Source organism: Hoplias malabaricus, chromosome X1 (assembly GCF_029633855.1).
Source record: "Hoplias malabaricus isolate fHopMal1 chromosome X1, fHopMal1.hap1, whole genome shotgun sequence".
In the NCBI taxonomy this organism is placed as follows: domain Eukaryota; kingdom Metazoa; phylum Chordata; class Actinopteri; order Characiformes; family Erythrinidae; genus Hoplias; species Hoplias malabaricus.
Genome location: NC_089818.1, coordinates 4,904,676 through 4,924,985, shown reverse-complemented (window position 1 = coordinate 4,924,985; position 20,310 = coordinate 4,904,676). Strand labels below are relative to the sequence as shown.

The following is a 20,310-nucleotide window of genomic DNA, read 5'->3' as shown; positions in this document are numbered from 1 at the left end:
AATCTCGTCAGAACATGTTTTATAGCTTTAAACATACCTCACAAATATGTATTACATGAAATGATTGGAGATATGCTGCCAAAGGCTTTAGGCATCGTTCAAGTCTGAGTTATATTTATTTATCCATGGTGGTGTAATTTAAAATAAACCATGAAGAAAGCTTATTTTTGTTTCAGATTTACCACTACTTTACCATTATCAACGCAGCTGTGAATGTCTAGGTTCGGTGGATCATTTTGGATAGTAATAGAAGTCAGGTTTCTCTACGATGAACCATTCCACATCAAATCACAAGTGGTGCAATTCCCCTTTAAGACTTTCATTCCATTATTCTGTCTCTTACACATGCACTGGCCTCTGTGTGAGCAGCTCATTCAGTTTGCTTAGTCTTTGCAAGAGCAGTGGTAGGGGGAAGCTATTGTAGCAGAGAGGTCATTCTGACCACACCGAGGAGTAAAACGTATAAAATCAATCAGCATTTGCATTCTATACATCCTCGCCCAGTCCCAGTCAAAAAAGAAGAGTGTTGGCTATTGTGTTTCTATTGTGAGACACCAACAGGGAGCTATTGTGTTGCAGAATAATGCAGCCAAGTGGTACGGTGATTGGTTCTGTTTGTGTGTGTGTCTGTGTGTGTGTGTGTTTGTTGTTTCAGTGCGCATGAGAGCTTTAGGTCTCCAAAGTGCTTTAGTGAGTGTGTGTGTGTGTTTGTGGGTTTTTTTTATATATAGTTTTCACCTATTTAAGACAGAAATACCATGATTTTACAGAAAAATAAATCAAATACAAGACTAGAGGACCAATAAAATGGCCTTTTAAAGTCTCTATTTCAATATTTTAAATACTAAACATATCAAACATAGCTTTTTCCTTATGTTATGTATTTTATAATCTTAATAAAAGGAGTTTTTAATGTAATATAACACCTATATGTCCCGGCAGTGTATAAAAACAAGATTGTGTTTTTATGTGTGTGCTGGGAAGCCTTTTGGAAACATCTGGCCATTGCGGCACTGTGGGCGGGCCCTAAGGCTCGTCCAATCGGAGTGTCCTAAGGTCAGAGAACTGGTTGAGGAGGACCAACAACAACAGCTGGGGCATGCAGTCCAAACACCTCCATCTCTCACACCCTAATTTTTCTATTTCTCTTTCAGGCTCGTCTCCATTCTTCTCTCACTCCACTCTTCCTCTTTGTGTCTCTATGAAAAACCATACAATTGCTCCCTGGTCGTCCTGGCACCTCTTTGTGCATTGTGTTTCTTCCATTTGTTTGCTCTAGCCCATTCATTTGTATTCCCTCTATTCAGTCACATTAGTTTTGCATTGGAGCTGTGAAGCTAATGTTGCTGACAAGCAGTATACGCTTCATTTATTAAACCCTTGCAGTTTGGGGGGGGGTGAATGTGTATGTATGCATGTGTGTATCTGTATATGTGTGTGTATATATAGCTTGAATGAATGTTGTACAGTCAAAGAGAAAAAGAAAGCAGCACTCTCTCTAAGCACTTTTTCATCTCCTTGCAGATTCGGGTGAGCCAAAGCCTCCTGTGTATCAACACGTGCCCGTGTGGGGCTGTCCGGACAGCGGGGAGTCGTACTTGGCACTGGCCCTGGAGGTAGCGCTGATGGGCATGGGGCAGCAGAGGCTAATGCCTGAGGGACTTTACGCACAGGATAAAGTCTGCCGCAACGAGGAGCAGATTGTATCCAAGCTGCAGGAGCTGGAGCTGGACGAGCTCCTGGTCCAGACACTCCGAAAACAGGCCGTGCTGCTACTAGAAGGTACAAACATACTGTCCTTATGCGCACATTGACACACACACACACACACTCACTCATCCACAAGCATGGTACTTTGTGTCCTTATGCACACACATTGGAAAGCACGCAGCGCTTCTGCTGGAAGGTAAATACCCTCCACTTACTTACACACTCACACACACGAACAGACACACTCTCTCTTCAACAAATTCACACACATCTGCTTTCTGCTCCCTGTTCATTGCCCTCTTCTCTGCCATCCTCTCATCACACAATGCTCCTCTCTCTCTATCTCGATCCTGCTCTCTCCCTTTCTGTTTTTATTTCACTTTCCCACACTCCTCCCCTGGGCCTGCAGATCCCTCGTCCCTCTTTCCCATGTCACCGTCCTCATTTTATCTGGCCCACACGTGTGCGCATGCACAGACACATCATTTAAATTTGCCCAGTCTATGACTCTTGCTGTTGTGATAGCTAACAATAATTCAGATTACAGCGATCTAAATGTGTCACTTTCTGGCTTCATTGTTCCTATCTCAAAGTGACTGCAACATCTTGTAATTCTGTCTGATTTAGAAAATGCCAAGTTAAATGTGTATTTTAATGAGGAATGTTGATTTCTGATGAAGTCCCGTTTGTGTGTAGGCGGTCCGTTCAGTGGCCTTGGCGAGGTCATTCACAGAGAGAGTGTACCAATGCACACGTTCGCCAAGTACCTATTCACAGCACTCCTTCCCCACGACACAGACCTGGCGTACAAGATCGGCCTAAGGGCCATGAGGTAAGAACCGACAAAATGCTACTGCTGGTTTTATCGTTTTAAAGTTTTGAACACGAATACGCTGTTCAACACTGGACAGTGTATCCCTCCTTCAGTACACCTGTTTCCACTCATCTCAGCTAATTATCACTCCCGTGATGAGCTGAATCAAGTGTGTCATAGCAGGGTAAACACTAAACTGTGGAATCCTGTCACCCAGCGTGAGAGCACTTTTAAAATTTGGCAAGAAATGTAGGCCAGGATTAGCACTGAAGATGGAACTCCTCAAAAATATCTTTTGTAGAAATAACAATAGATATCAGAGGAAACAAAGGGAATAAACTGTAAAAGCCGGTAACTCAAAACTAGGGTGAGTGGAGAGCGCCTTTAAAATGCAGCCGAACATGGCCGCCAGTGTAAAACCGAATTTGTCCTTGTATTACTTTTATTGAAAAAGCCCACAGTGTGAACAATGCACTGTAAATATTTTAAATCAGCTGTGAAGATTGTCTGTGTGTGGCATATTCTATCCCTTGCACTTTAACACTGTTCTGGGGTCTTAATGAAATGTCTCGTACGAGCTTTGGTCAAAATACTACAAAGACCAAGCACATTTCTGGCCCTGTCTAAAGAGCACTGTTGAGAATGGCCTGTTCCTTAAAATGATGCCCTTGAAATGATGCCAACATGAGTACAGCTTTGCAGTGTAGGGATTTGTGCTGTTCTGAGCAGACAACGACAGAGTAGTTCCCATGCTTAGCTCTTAGCTTTGACAAAATGCTAGTTGGTTCGGCACATGTAAGGGGCAGGAAAAAAAAGGATGTAGCTGTAGGACGTAAACTTCATGGGCAGGACAATTGATTTACTGAAGGACGATCACTAGTTTCTATTGGAGGGCATTTGAAGGAGAAGTGGCTACAGGCCTGTTTTCAGAAAATAAAAAATGCTTACTACCAAGATAAACAACTTTGAACAGCATTTTCTTCTGAGGCCTAGGACATTTGCACAGTCCTGTATTTTACACACTCATGTACTCTGTCTCATGAGTGTTAGTGCTTTCGTGGCTGCTGCCCTGTAGAGTCTCAATGGGCCTTTATTACTGTGCCACCATTAATCCAGGCCAGATCCTCAGGGTCCTTACTGATACAAGATCAATAATGCAGCTCCCCACTGCACGCTCGCTCAGACAGAGCAGCCGAGCACAGACCAGTAGAGCTGCTGCTTCAGCACAAAGGCACAGCTAATGGAACACAGAGCAGAAGAATCTAAGTGTTGTCAAAGACGGCACAATCACAGCCTGAACAGGGAATTCATTTCCTGCCCTGTGTAGCGTACTCTCCGGTTTCAGGGAATGTTTTATATTCGAATACGTGCCTTTGTTTGCTAAGAAAATCCTGATTTGTTTTATTTATTTATTTTGGTACGTTGAACAAACACATGGTGTGCTACCGTTCTTTGTGTTTTGGGTTACAGGCTGCCTGTATTGGAGTCAACAGCCCCCTCGGGCGACGTAGGTCACCCCCATCATGGCATCTCCATTGTCCCCAGTAGATATCCTCGCTGGTTTACTCTTGGACACCTGGAGTCCCAGCAGTGCGAGCTGGCTTCAACCATGCTTACTGCAGCCAAGGGTAAGTAATGCTTAAATGTGTGTGTGTGTGTGTGCTAGATATATTCTTTGCTTGTGATTCCTTTATATTTGTATTTTTTTTGTTTTTTTTTGCTTTTGTACTTGAAACTCCAAAATACATATTTCTAGATAAACAAGACTATTGTTTTGAGTTTGAATGCAAGCGAATGTGTGTTGTGTGTTGAGTAGGAGACATGCTGCGACTGCGTACCGTACTAGAGGCCATCCAGAAGAACATTCACTCCTCCTCACTCATCTTCAAACTGGCCCAGGATGCCTTTAAAATAGCCACCCCTGCAGATAACCCACCAGACATCACACTGCTCAACGTCGCCCTGGAGCTTGGCCTTCAGGTGTGTGTGTGTGTGTGTGTGTGCACTTTTCGAATTGTTTTTAATTTGTGTTTCCTCTGTTTGTTACTCACCATGTTGTTTCCTCACAGGTGATGAGGATGACACTGTCCACTCTGAACTGGAGACGCAGAGAGATGGTGCGCTGGCTCGTCACCTGTGCTACAGAAGTTGGTCTGTATTAACCTTTGCCTTAAAAAAAGTGCATTTCCCACTCCCTGACATTAACTGAATAGGGATTAAACTTAAAATACATTCTGGGGTCTTGCTTGTATTTCATGTGTTATATATATTCAACAATAAATTTAAACACATTTTACTGAATTAGTGCTTGTAAGAAACCTGAGGAAACTGTAAAGCAATGAAATAGTCTTTCTAAACCTTTGATTGGTAGTGTGTATCTTGTAAATACATGTATATATTTTAAATAATGGTGTTCTTGTAAGCAGCATTTCCTCTGTCACGTTTTCAAAATTCCCTCTTCTCCTGCCACAGGTCTGCGAGCTCTGGTCAGTATCCTGCAGAGTTGGTACACCCTCTTCACGCCGACAGAAGCCACAAGCATTGTGGCAGCCACCGTCATGTCCCACAATACAGTGCTGCGACTGAGTCTGGACTACCCTCAGCGCGAGGAGCTGGCCAGCTGCGCTCGAACGCTGGCGTTGCAGTGCGCCATGAAAGACCCGCAGAACTGCGCTCTGTCGGCACTGACGCTCTGCGAGAAGGACCACATTGCCTTTGAAACGGCCTACCAGATTGTCATTGACGCCGCCTCCACGGGAATGAGCTACTCGCAGCTGTTCACCATCGCGAGATACATGGAGCACCGCGGCTACCCGCTGCGGGCGTTCAAACTGGCCTCGCTGGCCACAGCCCACCTCAACCTCGCCTACAACCAGGACACGCACCCAGCCATCAATGACGTCCTGTGGGCCTGCGCTCTGAGCCATTCCCTGGGCAAAAACGAGCTTGCTGCCCTCATCCCCCTAGTGGTCAAAAGCGTTCACTGCGCAACTGTGCTTTCGGACATCTTGCGCCGATGCACCATGACCGCTCCGGGTTTAGCCGGAATTCCCGGCCGGCGCAACTCTGGCAAACTCATGAGCACGGACAAAGCCCCACTCAGGCAGCTGCTGGACGCCACCATCAGCGCCTACATTAACACCACACACTCGCGGCTGACACACATTAGCCCGCGCCACTATGGCGAGTTCATAGAGTTCCTCAGCAAGGCCCGAGAGACCTTCCTCCTGGCCCAGGACGGACATATCCAGTTCGCCCAGTTCATAGACAACCTCAAACAGATCTACAAGGGCAAGAAGAAACTCATGATGTTGGTGCGGGAACGTTTTGGTTGACACTCAAAGCCTAGAAAAAAAAAAAAAACCCAGAATAGACCACTGAAGTTGTGCGTCATTGAGGGCCCTGGTCATCCTGCCCTTGTTAGTGAAATCCGGGTCTATGACCGAAATGACAGCGATCTTTCAAAATCCCGCTCATTTCCGTCAGTCGATTCCAGATTCAGAATTCCTAAAACGGGCACGATGCCGCATACAGAACGATGACCCAGCTTAAGTTGCCTATTGAGACTCTTTTTGGATCTGCTTGTTCCTGTTTAATTTAAAGTCAAGGCATTATTTCTTCCCATTCTCCTGTTTGTGAATCTACATATTTTTGTTCATGCTTTGTGTTTTTGTTTTATTGTGAACAACCACTGTTCACTAACTTATTCTACCAGGTAGAAACCTGTGGAGGGGAGAACAACTTAATAATGCTTTTTTTTATGTTTGCTTACGCTCGCTTTAGTTTATTACTGATATCAAATTGCGATTTTAAAACGTGTAGAAGTGGCACATAAAGAGAAACCAAATGACAGGCGGTATATGTTTCGAGCCTGGGAAAGCTTTTCCATCGTGGCGATGTTATTGTTTATTTTTGTGTTTTGTTTTTTTTTTGAAGGAGCTTGAACACTCAAAAACAACGGTCATTCCTAAAACACTCACACACAGTGTTACAGTCATACCTCGATCGTATTTAAGGAACAGCTTTAACGGTCTGGAAGAGGCCTCGTTTCTTGAGGGTAGAGCAACAAATGGTGAAGCAGCTGAGCAAAGTGGTGTACGTCACATCTTAAACCCAGGAATTCTCCAACATCAACCAGGTTCAGGACTTGGCCAAATCCCATGCACCAGGCCCCTCCCCTCTCCTTTCTGGCCGTTTCTCTTGGTTTGTCTTCTCTCTTTTTCAAAACGTAGCGTGGGGGTCTTTTGAGAAAGGGATGAAAGAGAATTGTGAGGTGCTGGATCTTCAGCCACGATTCCACACCTGAGACATGGTGCTGTCACGGCATCAGAGATAAAAAAGGTGTTTCCTTCTTCACGTGAATTCGAACAAAGAAGGTCTTTTTCCTACATGACTGAGAGTTTGAAGGAACACTCCAGCATTTTTCAACGTGCTGCATCTGTTTCGCAAGGTCATGAAGTACCGCTATTGAACAGCTGGAGAAGTGAGTCAACTGTACAGTAAATATGCAGCAGACAGACTTGCTAAGAACCCAAACTGTTTTTGTTTTTTTGTTTTTTTATCCCCAGCAAAACGTGGAGATATAATAGCATTAGAATTCTCAACATTGTTCTCACAGGGGGAGCAAAAACGGTGTGAAATTTTAGACGTAGTTGTAGAAGCATTATTATACGAGCACTTCATTAACGAACCCACCCCTTCACCGTTTGTCGTTTGTACGTTGTATAAAATATAAAATCCAGTCACATGTAGAATTCCCGTTTCTGTTAAAAAGAGAAGAACACGTTAAAAAAGGACCCATTTGGAAAATGCAAGGAGGCAAAAACAAAAAGAGAGAACAAAGTTGTTTGAAAAATCATTGTTTCTTCCACATTCCCTTCCCGCCACCTCGCCCCACGTGAGCGCACGCGAGGGTCCCAACACTTAGAATGCACTCTGCGGCTTTTGAACAGAAGGAAAATGAAAAAGAAAGGAATAAACGAGAAAAGAGAGGCTCAACTCAGTTCTCAGGGAATCACTTAAAGAAACAAAAACGGAAAAAAATAGTAGCATAAGCATTTAAGATATTGTAAATATGAAAGTGTCAATTCAAAAAATTGTAAAGTTATAATTATTTATGATAACTGTATGTCTTCTTTTCTTTTTTTTCTCTTTCTATTCTTCGTATTCTTTTCGGATACTTGAATTTGTTGCGGGCTGGGAATGTGACAGCAGTTAAGAGGAAAGACTTAAAGAAAAACATTTCTCAGGTGCTCCTGTGAACAGTTTTTTTTGTGTTAATATTTACTGTCATGTTCGTGTCCTCTTTTATTTGTACGCTTTCTTTTTTGTGTTGCAAGACAAAAGCATGGCGTGTAAAAACTGAACGAAAGACAAGGGGAGGACAAACTTTTATGAAAAGAAAAAAACTGACTATGCAGAACCACTTCACAATTTTTCCTCCTCCTCCATCTGACTCCACCCCCTTTGTGACTCAGAGATGGTGGGGTGGGGGAGTTGTTATTCCTCGTTAGGCTTCGGAGCGGTCGGGGCGCTCGCTCTGATTGGACAGTTCTGTCTGAGGTCTGCGCATCGGCTGCAAACTGGGACGGACCGTTATTTTGCCTTTTGACTGACCTATGTACATCTCTTTTTACTTTTCGAAGCCTTATCGTCTTCTCTCACAGTGGCCGGCATGTGTTTCAGGAGGTTGCGTTGCCAACATCAGTGGAGTACGGTAGAAATCAAAAGAAATGACCACCCCCCAAAACAGGCACCTTGGACTGTCCAAAACTGGGGTTGAGGGCGTTTCGAGTCTGCCAGCTGTGTCGTCGCACAAAGTGGCATGGTTTTTCTACGTTTCTGGGCTTTCTGCCTTGGCCCGGTATCAGCTGACATACTTCAGGCTGTAATTCTCTGTATTTGGGCTGAGAGAGGGAACCCGAGAGCGGTTTCTGTTCTGTCCTGCTTCGGACGCCTTGGACAGACGCCGTATCAAATGGCTATGTATTGAGGAGACTTCTGTTTTGTTAATAATTTTCGTGTTGTCACTATTTTGCTTTTATTTATGTTTTCGTTTTCACCCCCTACTTGCTTTTCCTTATCTTCTTCCAAACGATCAGCCGCAGAATTCACTTTAAACCAATGCCTCCGTCAGAGCCAAGTGATGACAAATTTTCACAGCCTTCCTCTCGTCTCTCCTCCGACTCTGGGACAGATCGGCGTCGTCTCTGTCCGTCAGGGCCGTCGGAGTACGAACAGGAGGGCGTCTGGGTGTAGTTTAGGAAGAGATGCTTGCCCTTCTCTGTTAACCAACATCTGCAGGATGATCTTTAAGAACAAATAACCTGTTTCTGTAGCTGAGCGTAGATCAGACGGCATTGCAACAACAGAGTAAACTCCTGTGGCTATGATTTCTATTTTATTTTATCCCCCCCCCCCTCTCTCTCACTCCCATACTCTTTAAATGTCTATATGTGTTGACTGTACCAGTGTTCTGATCTGTCCCTAGATTTTAGAAGGAAAAAAAAAAAGTAATAATCGCTGGTAGAGATTGTTCACTAGTTCATCTACTGTTTGATTTTTTTTCTCCCTTTTTTTCCTTTGTTTTTCTTGTTTTATTTAAGGGAAAGTGTTTGTCGCCTCTCTGTGCTACTGAATTATGAAAAGGTATCCAGTATTTGTTGCCACAAAAGTATAGTTCAACCATTTTTTTTTTCGTTTTTTTTTTTTTGGTGCAACCTCTTGAGCTAATGTCTATAAACAAAAATTTATTACTATTTATGTAATGCTACTACCATTTTATATAATTTGTGTTGAATTTCAGTGCTTTTCTATGAATAAAGTGTGAAACACGGCATCGTCTCTGCATGGCTAGGGGGAGATCTACAGGAGCTGCTTTAGATTCTCTTTGTCCTTCGGCTGCTCCCACAAGGGGTCTCCACAGTGAATCGATATCATCTCCACTGCCTCAGACACAAATATTTCAACGTAAAATTGATGTGGGATATTCTAGCTGTGGTTTTTATATTATTTTAATGAACAACTTCTATTTTGGCGTTGTCTTGTGTGAGATCTTTCAAGGTTAACGTCATGTTCCACACAGGCGAAATTTCTTTATAATGTTCACTTCAGGAGAAAGGCCCAATCAACTGTCTGCTGAAATACAGAAAAAAACAAAGCCTTGTTTAGCATTTTCCACAACTGATAATTGGGAAAGGAAGAGAGGAGTAAATTGTTTTTCCACCATGTCCGAGTGTGCCGGAGCTGGCAGGCCGAGGGCGGGAGGGGTGTAAGGGTGGAGGTGTATCGTGGGGCAGGTCTCGGCCCTGATCTGGAGAACGAGCAGAAATATTACTTGTAAAATACCACTTTCATCTTTAAACCTGTTTGTCTAGTGTCTAATACGTAAGCTGTAACACATACTCTCACATGTTTAACAGCTGCTCCACAAGGGGGTGCTATTCAGTTGCTCACCAAAGAAACTGCCATTGTTTATAATACCATGGGTGCTGTTAGCATGTGCCAAAATGAGCTTCCATTAGCTTCCATGTGGCTTGAACAGCCTAGTTCTATGCCCCATTGAACTTAATGGAATTAAATGTGGACCAATTAATCCAAATGACAACATAATTCAGTCGTTCACATTTAAACATACGGGGTTAGATATAAAAGGATTCATTTTTGAGAAACCTCTCATTCTGAGATGATCTTACACAATGAAAGTGGTGGGAATAAACGCAATGCTTACATCTTAAATATAGCCGTATGTTTCATTCATAATGAGGCTTTCTTCTTGGAGCATTTTGTTCACAGAGACCTCCATGTTCCTGTTTGGCATGTTTTTAAAAACCTGTTTAAAACCCAAGGCTATAGGCTCAATTCCAGTCATAGGTCACCTTCTATGAGAAGCTAGGTGTGTTCTCCTTGTGTCTGCATGGGTTTCCTCCCAAAGTTCAAAAACCCATGGTGGTATGTGAAGATGTGTGAGAGAATGACTGGGAGAGTGTGTGAAACTCTGCAGATGTGTGTATGTCATGTCCTGTCCATGTGAACGGCAGCCATTATGTTTTTGGAGGAAACATGTTAAAGGTTTTCAAATGAAACCTCCTCCAAACACCACCACCCAGCGCAACAAATGGCCCGGTGCATGTGGAACCCCACTTTTCCTCCCGACTCTGTTTGGGAGGCCACTCTCCTTGGCTTTTACGGTCAGTGCTAACCCCTCCGTGGGGCTCTAGGGGGGAGCTGATTTGCGCAGCTTTGTTCTGCCGCTGTGATTTTTTTTTTTTTTCCCAGCATGCCTCAGTAATTGGGGTGTCAGAGAGGTGGGGAAGGGCTGTGGATTACAAAGGCCGTGACACATTTTCAGCCGCAATATACAACATCTGAGGATTAGGGCTGGGTCTTGGCTGATCTGCTGTGGCAGTTTGTTCAAAACAAAGCAAACAACAGTCCATTACTCCAGCTGCGGTTATGGATTGCTGTGGTGTCTGCTGTAAATACAAACAACCAACCAGTCCCAGTCAAATCTGAGCCCATCAGTCAATAACTTCATATTTCTTCAAGTAAGAGACAAAACCTTGTATTTCCATTTTGGATTGTGGTCAAATTTGAAACAGCAGATATACGTTTTTTCCTTCTCGTTTTTGGAGTTATGAGGTTGTGTCTGGACCGCGACAGAATGCCCATGTTTCAGGTTTGACTATGAGTGTCTGAATACGTTAGTTTCCATTGCTGTGTAGAAAAATGTGAAAGCCAACTGACGCAAAACCCACCAGTGGCCAGACGTTTTGAGTATTTTCGGGTCATTTCTGAGAACAGGAAAAGGTTTCGAAACTATGATTCTGAATCATCAAGTCGAAAACCTACTAAGTATTCATTCTCCAAACAGCGCACTGATGGTAAAGAGGCTTAAAGCTTAAAGTGGGTGATTCTGTGGAAACCAGTGTGTAAGCTGTTCTTTTATTTTTATTAAATCCAACCGAAAACAGTCCCACCTCCTACGTTCAGCCCTCGTTCCAAAGCCAGTCGTCTAAACTGTGAACACGCATGCGTCTTGATAACTCCCCTGTCCAACAGCATTCACCTACCTCATGTCTCACTCGCAAGTAAGAAAACACCCAACAGCTACTCTGATCCCTGGCTTGTTTCTGATCTCTCCTTGCAGCCTTCTCCCTCTGCCCTTTTTTTTGTTCCTCTCTCAATGTCTCTCTTTTTCTCAGGAGAAACATTTCAGCACCACGAGACAAACTCAAATCTACATCGTCTCTCTGTCGGATCTTGAACATGAGTGCCCTTTTATTGTCATTGCACAGCAGTGCTACAAAACTGTCCTCTGCATTTGACTCATCTCATTTGACTCAGGGGTAGTGAGCACACGAGCATCCCATGAGCTTTTGGGGGTTAGATAGATGTCTGGCTCGTACGCTGTGTGTGTTGAGGGTGTAGATGGTGCTGTTCCTTCACGCCCCCTGCTGGCTGAGTGGATCAAATGGTGACCTTTTAATTCTGCTTTCCTAAACTTTAGCTGCCCTCGGAGCTCTCATCTCGAAATACAGTGAAGAGTCGGTCAGTCTCCTCCTCCAATGTTTTTGTAGGCCGTCCGCAGAGGAATGGATGTGGACTGAGCCGAAGTCCCTCCTTCACTGTCCCGGCGCCGTGTTTCAAATCAATCACAGGCCGAGGCCTCCCAGACCCGGGCGTCTGATAAAGCGCTGATAGTGCCAGAGCCGGACAAATGATGTACAGCCTGCTGTCTTCCAGAGCAGATTGGATTTTCAGGCTCGCTGATTCACTGAGAGATTGTGTGTGAACCCCCACAGCACCAAATGCCCACCCTCCTACCACTCTCTCGCTCTCTCTTATCCCTCTTGTGGTTCCTTAAAGGAGACCTTGGGGAATTTCTTTTTTTTTCTATTTTTTTCAAGTGTGGATTCATTGTTGCAATTAAAAATAATGTCAGCAGCCCCTTGAGGTAACTCCTCTTTCTCTCTCTGTGTGTGTGTCTAAAAAGCGTGAGGTACACCCCACCCCCAAATCACAGCTGTGGTCTCTGGATACAAACAAGCCACTGAGTGACAGGGGGCTTAAAAAGCTTTAAAATGGTACAGTGCTAATCAGCAAATTGATTGCAGCATTTTTTTTTACCTCCCCACCCCCCTCACAAATGCACGCACAAATACAGAGGCTTCCAACACCTAACACAGCACAATCAAGGCCAGAGTTATCCTCCTGTATTGTCACAACAGTATGAAGTGTGGGTGAGTGAGAGAGAGAGAGAGATTTGCAGCTGCTACCATTTCATACAATGACCGGCGTGTGCATTTTCTACCTCCTGTGTGTTCACTTTGATCCATTTGGTTGGAGACAAATAATGTCCGTTCAATCAAAAAAATAAATATAATAATAATAATATTAATAATAATTAATAAAGCAACATAATAATCTGTTCACCCCAGACCCTTCCCACAAATGCATTATTTCATTGTTGTTGTGGGACTTTGACACAATGGGGACCCCTCAAGGTTTAATCTTTACTTAAATATAGCATCGTATCAACGCTGTGCAAAAACCATTAGGCTTTTATTTTATTTCCTGTTTTGTTTTAAATTCTAAAAATTGAACTTAACAACTATATGAGGCTGTTGTGTAAAAAAACCCTACAAAACAGTTAAATATATCAGTTTTTTCTTTTCTTTCTCAGAACAAGCACAAAGATTCTAAAACACAATCCTCCACTCAAATCCCAAACATGATTGAAATGTTTTGGGGATCATAGATGCTTTGAATTTTGCTAAAACCTTGTTTCTGAGGATCAGCCGAGCCCTGAAAAACATCTCGTTCAGGTCACATGACGTGATGTGGAATTCCACCATTTCCAAAACAAAAACAACTGGATTTTGAGGATTTGCCTTGGCTGGGTGCTTCTAGAAGCTTTTGGGAATAGTGGCCACTGGGATTATATTATCCACCGGGCGTTTAGCTGACTGTACACAGCTGAGGGAGCCCTGTAATCAAAACCTTACCATTCTTATTTAAGCCATAGCCACTGTATTACTGCTTATCATTCCCAAAATTGTTCCCTTAAGTCCAAAACACAACTCAAAAGCTTCTGATAGATTACTTTATTATGTGCGACACAGCTTCAGAATGGTTTAAAAGAATTTTTATTTGGTTAAACATAAAAACATCCATACACTTTCACACACCAGAGCTGAGAGTTTGGCAAAAATGCTAACATGCTAAAATGACGAAAATCATCCTGGAACAGTAGCATGTTAACGTTTATTCTTTTTCTTTGTTTCAGTCAAAACGATCGATCATTATTTGACTAAAATATATAAACCTTCACATATATGAACATACTAGTGTTTGAAAGGTTCTTTTGATGCTAAATGCTAACATGGCTAACAAATGCTAACTAGGAGTAGCAACACACATTGACTTCTTTCAATGTTAGCAGTTTTGCTTAGCTTGTGCCTTTAACAGGTCCCTCAGTAGTGATTGTACAGCAGACAGGCAGGAAGTCCAGAGGCCAGGAGACAGTGAAAAATCATCAGCTGTGAAAAATGTAACAGGTTTCAGATTCTGGATAAAATAGAGGCATTATGAGCAGTTACAAGTTGAAAAATGGAAGGAGAAGCTTGTAACACTGCTTACAGGGAAAGTCTTGTCCTTCAGTGAATATACAGTTGGTGTCCTGATAAAGTGGGAATACTCAAAAAATACTAGCTGTGCTAGTTTTTGTATCTAGTTTTTTTTATTTTGTTTGTTTGAGACAAAACTATAACCATTTTTAAAACCATTTATATCCGTTTTTAAAGTATGATTTGTTTTAGTTTTGGTTTTATCTCTTCATTCAAATAGATATCACATGCCTGTGGTATTATCAATTACAGAGTGGATAGAGTTTCCTATAAAGGGGCAAATGATGACTGCTAAGCAGCTAAAGATGTATGATTAGGGCTAAACAGGTCAAACACGGATGCTCTTCAGGGTGTATGTACTGTATATCGGTCTGAGTTTTCTGTCTCTTGGTTCTGGACTGTAAATATTTATTTGCGGTTCAGCAGCTGGCGGGAGTGTGTGTGGACGGCGTCCACAAAGGCACCCACAGCCTCAGGGTCCATGTCAGGATATACACCATGGCCCAGGTTTGCGATATAGCCTCTGGTGCCAAAACCCTCCACCATCTTCTTCACAATCTCAGAAATGCGCTCCTAAACAAACAATGAGGAAAATGTAAAATAATGTAAAGTACAATGTGACAAATTATACTCTATAAAACATTCAAATTACACTAGGCTTCAAGATGGCAGTTACAAATGTTTCTTTGCAACATACTGTTTTCCCACAGTACAGAAAAGCACTGGATTTTTAAGACCAGACACCTGCAGGAAGCTCTAAACATCAGAAATGGCTTCTCGGATTGTGTTTCATTTGAGTCTATATCCCTACCTTGGTGGCATAGAGTGCGCAGGGGTCCATATTGCCCTGGAGACTGACCTTCCCTCCGGTCCGCTCCCTGAGAAACAAGAGACACTCATTCATAAACGAGTTAAGACTCTGCTGTAACAGAAAGGAAACACTTTGTTCAAGTGGATCTAACAAAATGGAGCTCGGTTTTACGTAAACCGTGATGGATTATTTATATCCGATTGACTGACCGTGCTGAGCGAGGGTCAACGGTCCAGTCCAAACCCACCACATCATAATGAGACTCTGAGAGCTCCTCCAGACCATAATGACCATCCTTAGCAAATACAATCTGAAAATATAGAGAAGAGAGGCAGAGAAGAAATATCACAGCGATTCCTATCAAAGTCTGCCACCTAGTGGTGTGCATGAGCACGTGCTTTTTGTAAGACAGGTCTACACTTGACAAAGCTCACAAAGTGTTTCAGCGTGATATTTCTCCAGACTCACCATCGGCACATTTTCCAGGCCTGATTCTTTCAGTTTGTCTTTAACCCTACGCGCGATGTCCCGCAGATACGGCAGAGAGAACTCCTTAAACTCTGCGGGGCCCAGACAGCCGGTGTGGGACTCAAACACCTGCAGGGCCTAAATAACACAAACACACGGGCATATCTGCACAAGCGCTGCTTTAAGTGATGTCGATGTTTATTAAAATTACAGAAATGTAGGACAAACTCATGCCATGTGTGGTTTCTCACCTGTGCTCCTGCCGTGACCTGTCCCAGCAGATACTCCACAATGACATCAGTCAGCTGCTTCAGGAGTTTATGGCTGGCCTCTGGATATCGGTACAACCAGCGCTTCGCCTTCGAGTGGGTGGTGGAGCCTCCGCCCTCGATCATATAGGACATCAGAGTCCACTGGTTGAAGAAGAAAACAGAGATTAGTTATTATTAATGAACAAATGCATTCCATACAACCTCTAATCTATAATCGTCTTCACTGTAGATGTTCGAAGACCTCACTCACCGGAGCCCCAGTGAAGCCAAGGAGTGGGACCTTCCCTTCCAACTTGTGTCTGGTCAGAGTGATGGCCTTGAATACGTAGCCGAGCTCAGCGTCCACGTCCACTTTGGGCCGAAGCCTCTGCAGATCCTCGGGCTCTTTCAGAGGCTCTGGGAAAATAGGGCCTTTCCCTGGGCACATCTGGACATCCATACCCAGCGCCTGAGCAAACATGAGAATGCACACATGGATATACTAAGACCTGGAAGAAGGGATACCTTACACAGCCGAGCAAAATACACTGATAAACGAATGTCTGATAAATGACAAAAACTGACTGTGATTTCAATGTTATCACTTCTTTCTAACCTATGTACTAATCCACATTTTTTTTACCACTACCCCTTGTTTTCGGGTGGTATTTTGCCTCTTGGAACTTCAAAGTGTAGTTTTTAAAATAATCTCCAAAATAGGAAAACCCTTCAAGAACCTGATACGTCATCAAGATTAAAAAAAAAACCAGCGCTTTAGCAGTGCTCCGCTGCAGTCTGCAGTGATATCAGATTTTCTGGACTTTAACGTAGTTAAATTTAGGGAATCATATGCCTTCAAAAGTGTTACACAATCAAATTTTAACACCCATTCCTAACTCTCTGTGATATGAAGTTGAATTCAGGTACTTATGCAGAAGTTTTTTTTTTTTTGTATAAAAGTTCCAGTTCCACCTTAAATGTTGCAGTAGCTACACGTGCTAGAATGAATTTCCTTCACCATTTAAGGTGGAACTGGAAGGTTATTAGCTAACTACAGAGACATCAGCAAACTACTAGCAATGTTTTCTGCTTGTTATGAATTAACTACATTAATTTAAGATAATAGCGTCACGGTGGTGCAGCAGGTAGGTGTCGCAGTCACACAGCTCCAGGGGCCTGGAGATTGTGGGTTTGATTCTCGCTCCGGGTGAGTCTCTGTGAGGAGTGTGGTGTGTTCTCCCTGCGTCTGTGTGGGTTTCCTCCGGGTGACTGTCTGTGAGGAGTGTGGTGTGTTCTCCCTGCGTCTGCGTGGGTTTTCTCCGGGTGACTGTCTGTGAGGAGTGTGGTGTGTTCTCCCTGCGTCTGCGTGGGTTTCCTCCGGGTGACTGTCTGTGAGGAGTGTGGTGTGTTCTCCCTGTGTTGGCGTGGGTTTCCTCCGGGTGACTGTCTGTGAGGAGTGTGGTGTGTTCTCCCTGTGTCTGCGTGGGTTTCCTCCGGGTGACTGTCTGTGAGGAGTGTGGTGTGTTCTCCCTGCGTCTGCGTGGGTTTCCTCCGGGTGACTGTCTGTGAGGAGTGTGGTGTGTTCTCCCTGCGTCTGCGTGGGTTTTCTCCGGGTGACTGTCTGTGAGGAGTGTGGTGTGTTCTCCCTGCGTCTGCGTGGGTTTCCTCCGGGTGACTGTCTGTGAGGAGTGTGGTGTGTTCTCCCTGTGTTGGCGTGGGTTTCCTCCGGGTGACTGTCTGTGAGGAGTGTGGTGTGTTCTCCCTGTGTCTGCGTGGGTTTCCTCCGGGTGACTGTCTGTGAGGAGTGTGGTGTGTTCTCCCTGTGTCTGCGTGGGTTTCCTCCGGGTGACTGTCTGTGAGGAGTGTGGTGTGTTCTCTCTGTGTCTGCGTGGGTTTCCTCCAGGTGACTGTCTGTGATGAGTGTGGTGTGTTCTCTCTGTGTCTGCGTGGGTTTCCTCCGGGTGCTCCGGTTTCCTCTCACAGTCCAAAAACACACGTTGGTAGGTGGATTGGCGACTCAAAAGTGTCTGTAGGTGTGAGTGTGTGAGTGAATGTGTGAGTGTGTGTTGCCCTGTGAAGGACTGGCGCCCCCTCCAGGGTGTATTCCCGCCTTGCGCCCAATGATTCCAGGTAGGCTCTGGACCCACTGCGACCCTGAACTGGATAAAGGTTACAGATAATGAATGAATGAATTTAAGATAATACACTGTTTATCATAGATTTTAAAGAAGAAAATACTGACTTTCTTTGTTCGCTTGTGCAGCAGTCTTCTCTGTGATTCACAAAGCTTCTTAATCTTTAATGGAGTGTGCCCCTGGAAAATCTCCATTTGGCCCTACCCCTCTCTCCTAACAAGAACAACCACTACCCCATTGGCAAAACGGAGGGGTAGCGCTCATTGGTCAACCCCATCTGTCCACTGCGGTTTCTCACCTGTGGCACGACCAGGATGTCAGAGAAGATGATGGACGCATCAAAAGGGAAGCGTCTCAGTGGCTGTGGAAAAGACGATGCTGCTCGTTAGTTTTACAAATCGAAACATCTGTATTATTAATAATGAGTACCATTCAGCAGACGGAGTGGTTCCAGATGTGTGTGGAGTTGCTGACCTGTAGTGTAAGTTCACAACAGGCTTCAGGAGAGCGACAGGTTTCAAAGAAATCCTTTCCTGCTCTGGACTCCCTGAACTCTGTAAGAGGTTGATACAGATGTTTGACCCCCTTCGTTGTTCATGTCTTAATTTGTATTTACTGATAGATCAAGAGTGTAGATACAGTTTTCTCCCGATAACTAAAAAAAAAGAAGGTCACAGATACACACCTGGCAGGTAGCGTCCTGCTTGCCTCATGCACCAAACTGGAACATGCTCCACCTCCTCACACCGGGCAGCTCGTAAAAACGTGTCATTCTTCAGCTCTGGAAAATCCTTCGGTCTACGGAGGCAAAATATAAGACTGAAGACATGCAGCATATAATGTATGGGCAAAAGTTTGTGGACTGATTTTATCCTACGTTTCATACAGTCTTCTTCATCAGCAGTTAATAGCTGCTGGAGGTTTTACAACACTCAGCGTCCACTAATCAAAAACAACTAGCCGACAGAACCCTGTGTCACTGGTGAAGACCAGCGGACGACCAGCACCAACTGTGCCACAACAGATGAGCTACTGTCTCTGACTTCACATCTACAAGGTGGACCAGCGGTGTCTAACAGTGTGGTCACAGCAGCACTGCTGTTTCTGATCCACTCGTACTAGCACAGCCACATACCTGCTCTGTGTTGGTCTTGACCATTGAAAAACAGGCTAAAACAGGGCTAAATAAACGTAAGAGACGTAAGTTGAGTTCAGTAACTATAAGTCCAAAATATCTTAGGTGAAATCTTTTATCTCTCCAGCTCAGAAGCCTCTTCCCTTTGCGTTTTACAACCAACTAGGAGAGGTCTCTTTTAGAGAACAACTGAGGGGAGGAGATAAGACCCTCAGCCAACACTAAAGCAACGGTCTGTTTCATGAATGAAACTTCATGGCCATGATAAAGATGAGAAGACTTTTACAATGGAAACAGCAAGAGACAGAGTGAAATAATGCACCATAGGAAGTGTTCCACATGCTGTATCACACTTCACACACAAACTACTAATTAATACCATATTTTAATCAGAAATATTACATAGGTTTCTAACAACTTTTGCACACACACTGCTCTTCTGCTCTAAAAGACCACGAAAAGTTGTTAAAAGTACACAAGCCCCTTGAGCTGCTTCCTTTTCGTTTTTACATCAGCTGTTTGAAAGGTATTAAGTTATTATTTGAGGAGCGTTCCCCACATCTACAGTTACAAAACATCCCATTTAACCACCTTCATAAGACCAGACTAATATTTAATTAATACATTTCAGAATAACTCCAGCGGTCATTTCTGCGTTAAAACTCTGAGCATTCACAACAATAATAAAAACCCTTACACAATCAGGAGGTCTTTGTCCATAGCTGCCTGTGGAGTCTGCAGGTCTAAGAGGTATGAGTCCAGTACAGACCTGTGAGTGTACTGGGATCAACTTCACTCTTTGACGCGGGCTCGATCCCAAATCGCTCCCTACGCCCCCTGCAGTGCACTATGTGAATATGAATTTCGATATGTAAAGTATATCTACCACAACTGCATATTCACGGACCGATTGACTGCAAGATGTACATCTGATCGAACATTTTGTGCACTGTTTCTCAGCAGAAACCGTAGTCTCGCCACTTATATAGTGCCCTATATAGGGCACAAGGATACTATTTGGGATAGAGCCCCACTCGCTGTGTTGGTGTTGTATAAACGAAACCCCCTTGCGCAAACAGGCACCAGAGGACCTTTAGGTAGCCATTTCCCGCCTGTTTAAAAATGTCACAGCCGCTATCTTTCCACTAATTATTATTATTTAAGTTATAAATAGACCCAGAAACCCCGCACGTAAATCACATAAAAAGCGAGGGAAAGACACATTATTTTTATCAAACACTAATGCAATTTTCATGAAGCCTATGCGTTCATTTACGCTCTCTTAAGGAACAAAATACATGAGCGCTTTCAATTAATCTGTTTTAATTACTATAATATTTCTATATGTTGCATATAATA

The 20,310-nt window shown here is 43.7% G+C and overlaps 2 protein-coding genes across 2 annotated transcripts in view; one reads left to right on the top strand and one right to left on the bottom strand.

The window, feature by feature from the left end:
* LOC136675860 (zinc finger SWIM domain-containing protein 5-like) overlaps positions 1-9,326 on the top strand; it is a 52,455-nt gene extending 43,129 nt beyond the window's left edge. The window contains exons 9-14 of the mRNA XM_066652643.1: positions 1,525-1,782; positions 2,407-2,542; positions 3,995-4,152; positions 4,341-4,504; positions 4,594-4,675; positions 4,997-9,326. Coding sequence (XP_066508740.1) covers positions 1,525-1,782; positions 2,407-2,542; positions 3,995-4,152; positions 4,341-4,504; positions 4,594-4,675; positions 4,997-5,859 — 1,661 coding nt within the window. The 3' untranslated portion in view covers positions 5,860-9,326. The remainder of the gene's footprint in view (positions 1-1,524; positions 1,783-2,406; positions 2,543-3,994; positions 4,153-4,340; positions 4,505-4,593; positions 4,676-4,996) is intronic.
* Positions 9,327-13,642: 4,316 nt separating this feature from the next.
* LOC136675760 (uroporphyrinogen decarboxylase-like) lies at positions 13,643-19,785 on the bottom strand. The gene is made up of 10 exons (XM_066652505.1): positions 19,649-19,785; positions 18,502-18,614; positions 18,291-18,370; positions 18,115-18,177; positions 15,953-16,150; positions 15,682-15,843; positions 15,431-15,568; positions 15,172-15,272; positions 14,963-15,029; positions 13,643-14,724 (listed from the first exon to the last, which is right to left on the bottom strand). The coding sequence occupies exons 1-10, from the start codon at positions 19,669-19,671 to the stop codon at positions 14,560-14,562; spliced, it is 1,110 nt and encodes a 369-aa protein (XP_066508602.1). The 5' UTR covers positions 19,672-19,785; the 3' UTR covers positions 13,643-14,559.
* Between the last annotated feature and the right edge of the window lie 525 nt (positions 19,786-20,310).

Bases quoted from the DNA above. Each gene is read 5' to 3' on its own strand.
- LOC136675760 (XM_066652505.1), bottom strand. From the start codon at position 19,671: ATGGACAAAGACCTCCTGATTGT. The intron at 18,615-19,648 runs GTAAGGGTTTTT...TTGCCTCCGTAG, and splicing joins GACAAAGACCTCCTGATTGT to ACCGAAGGATTTTCCAGAGC. The intron at 15,569-15,681 runs GTGAGAAACCAC...TGTGTTATTTAG, and splicing joins AGGTCACGGCAGGAGCACAG to GCCCTGCAGGTGTTTGAGTC.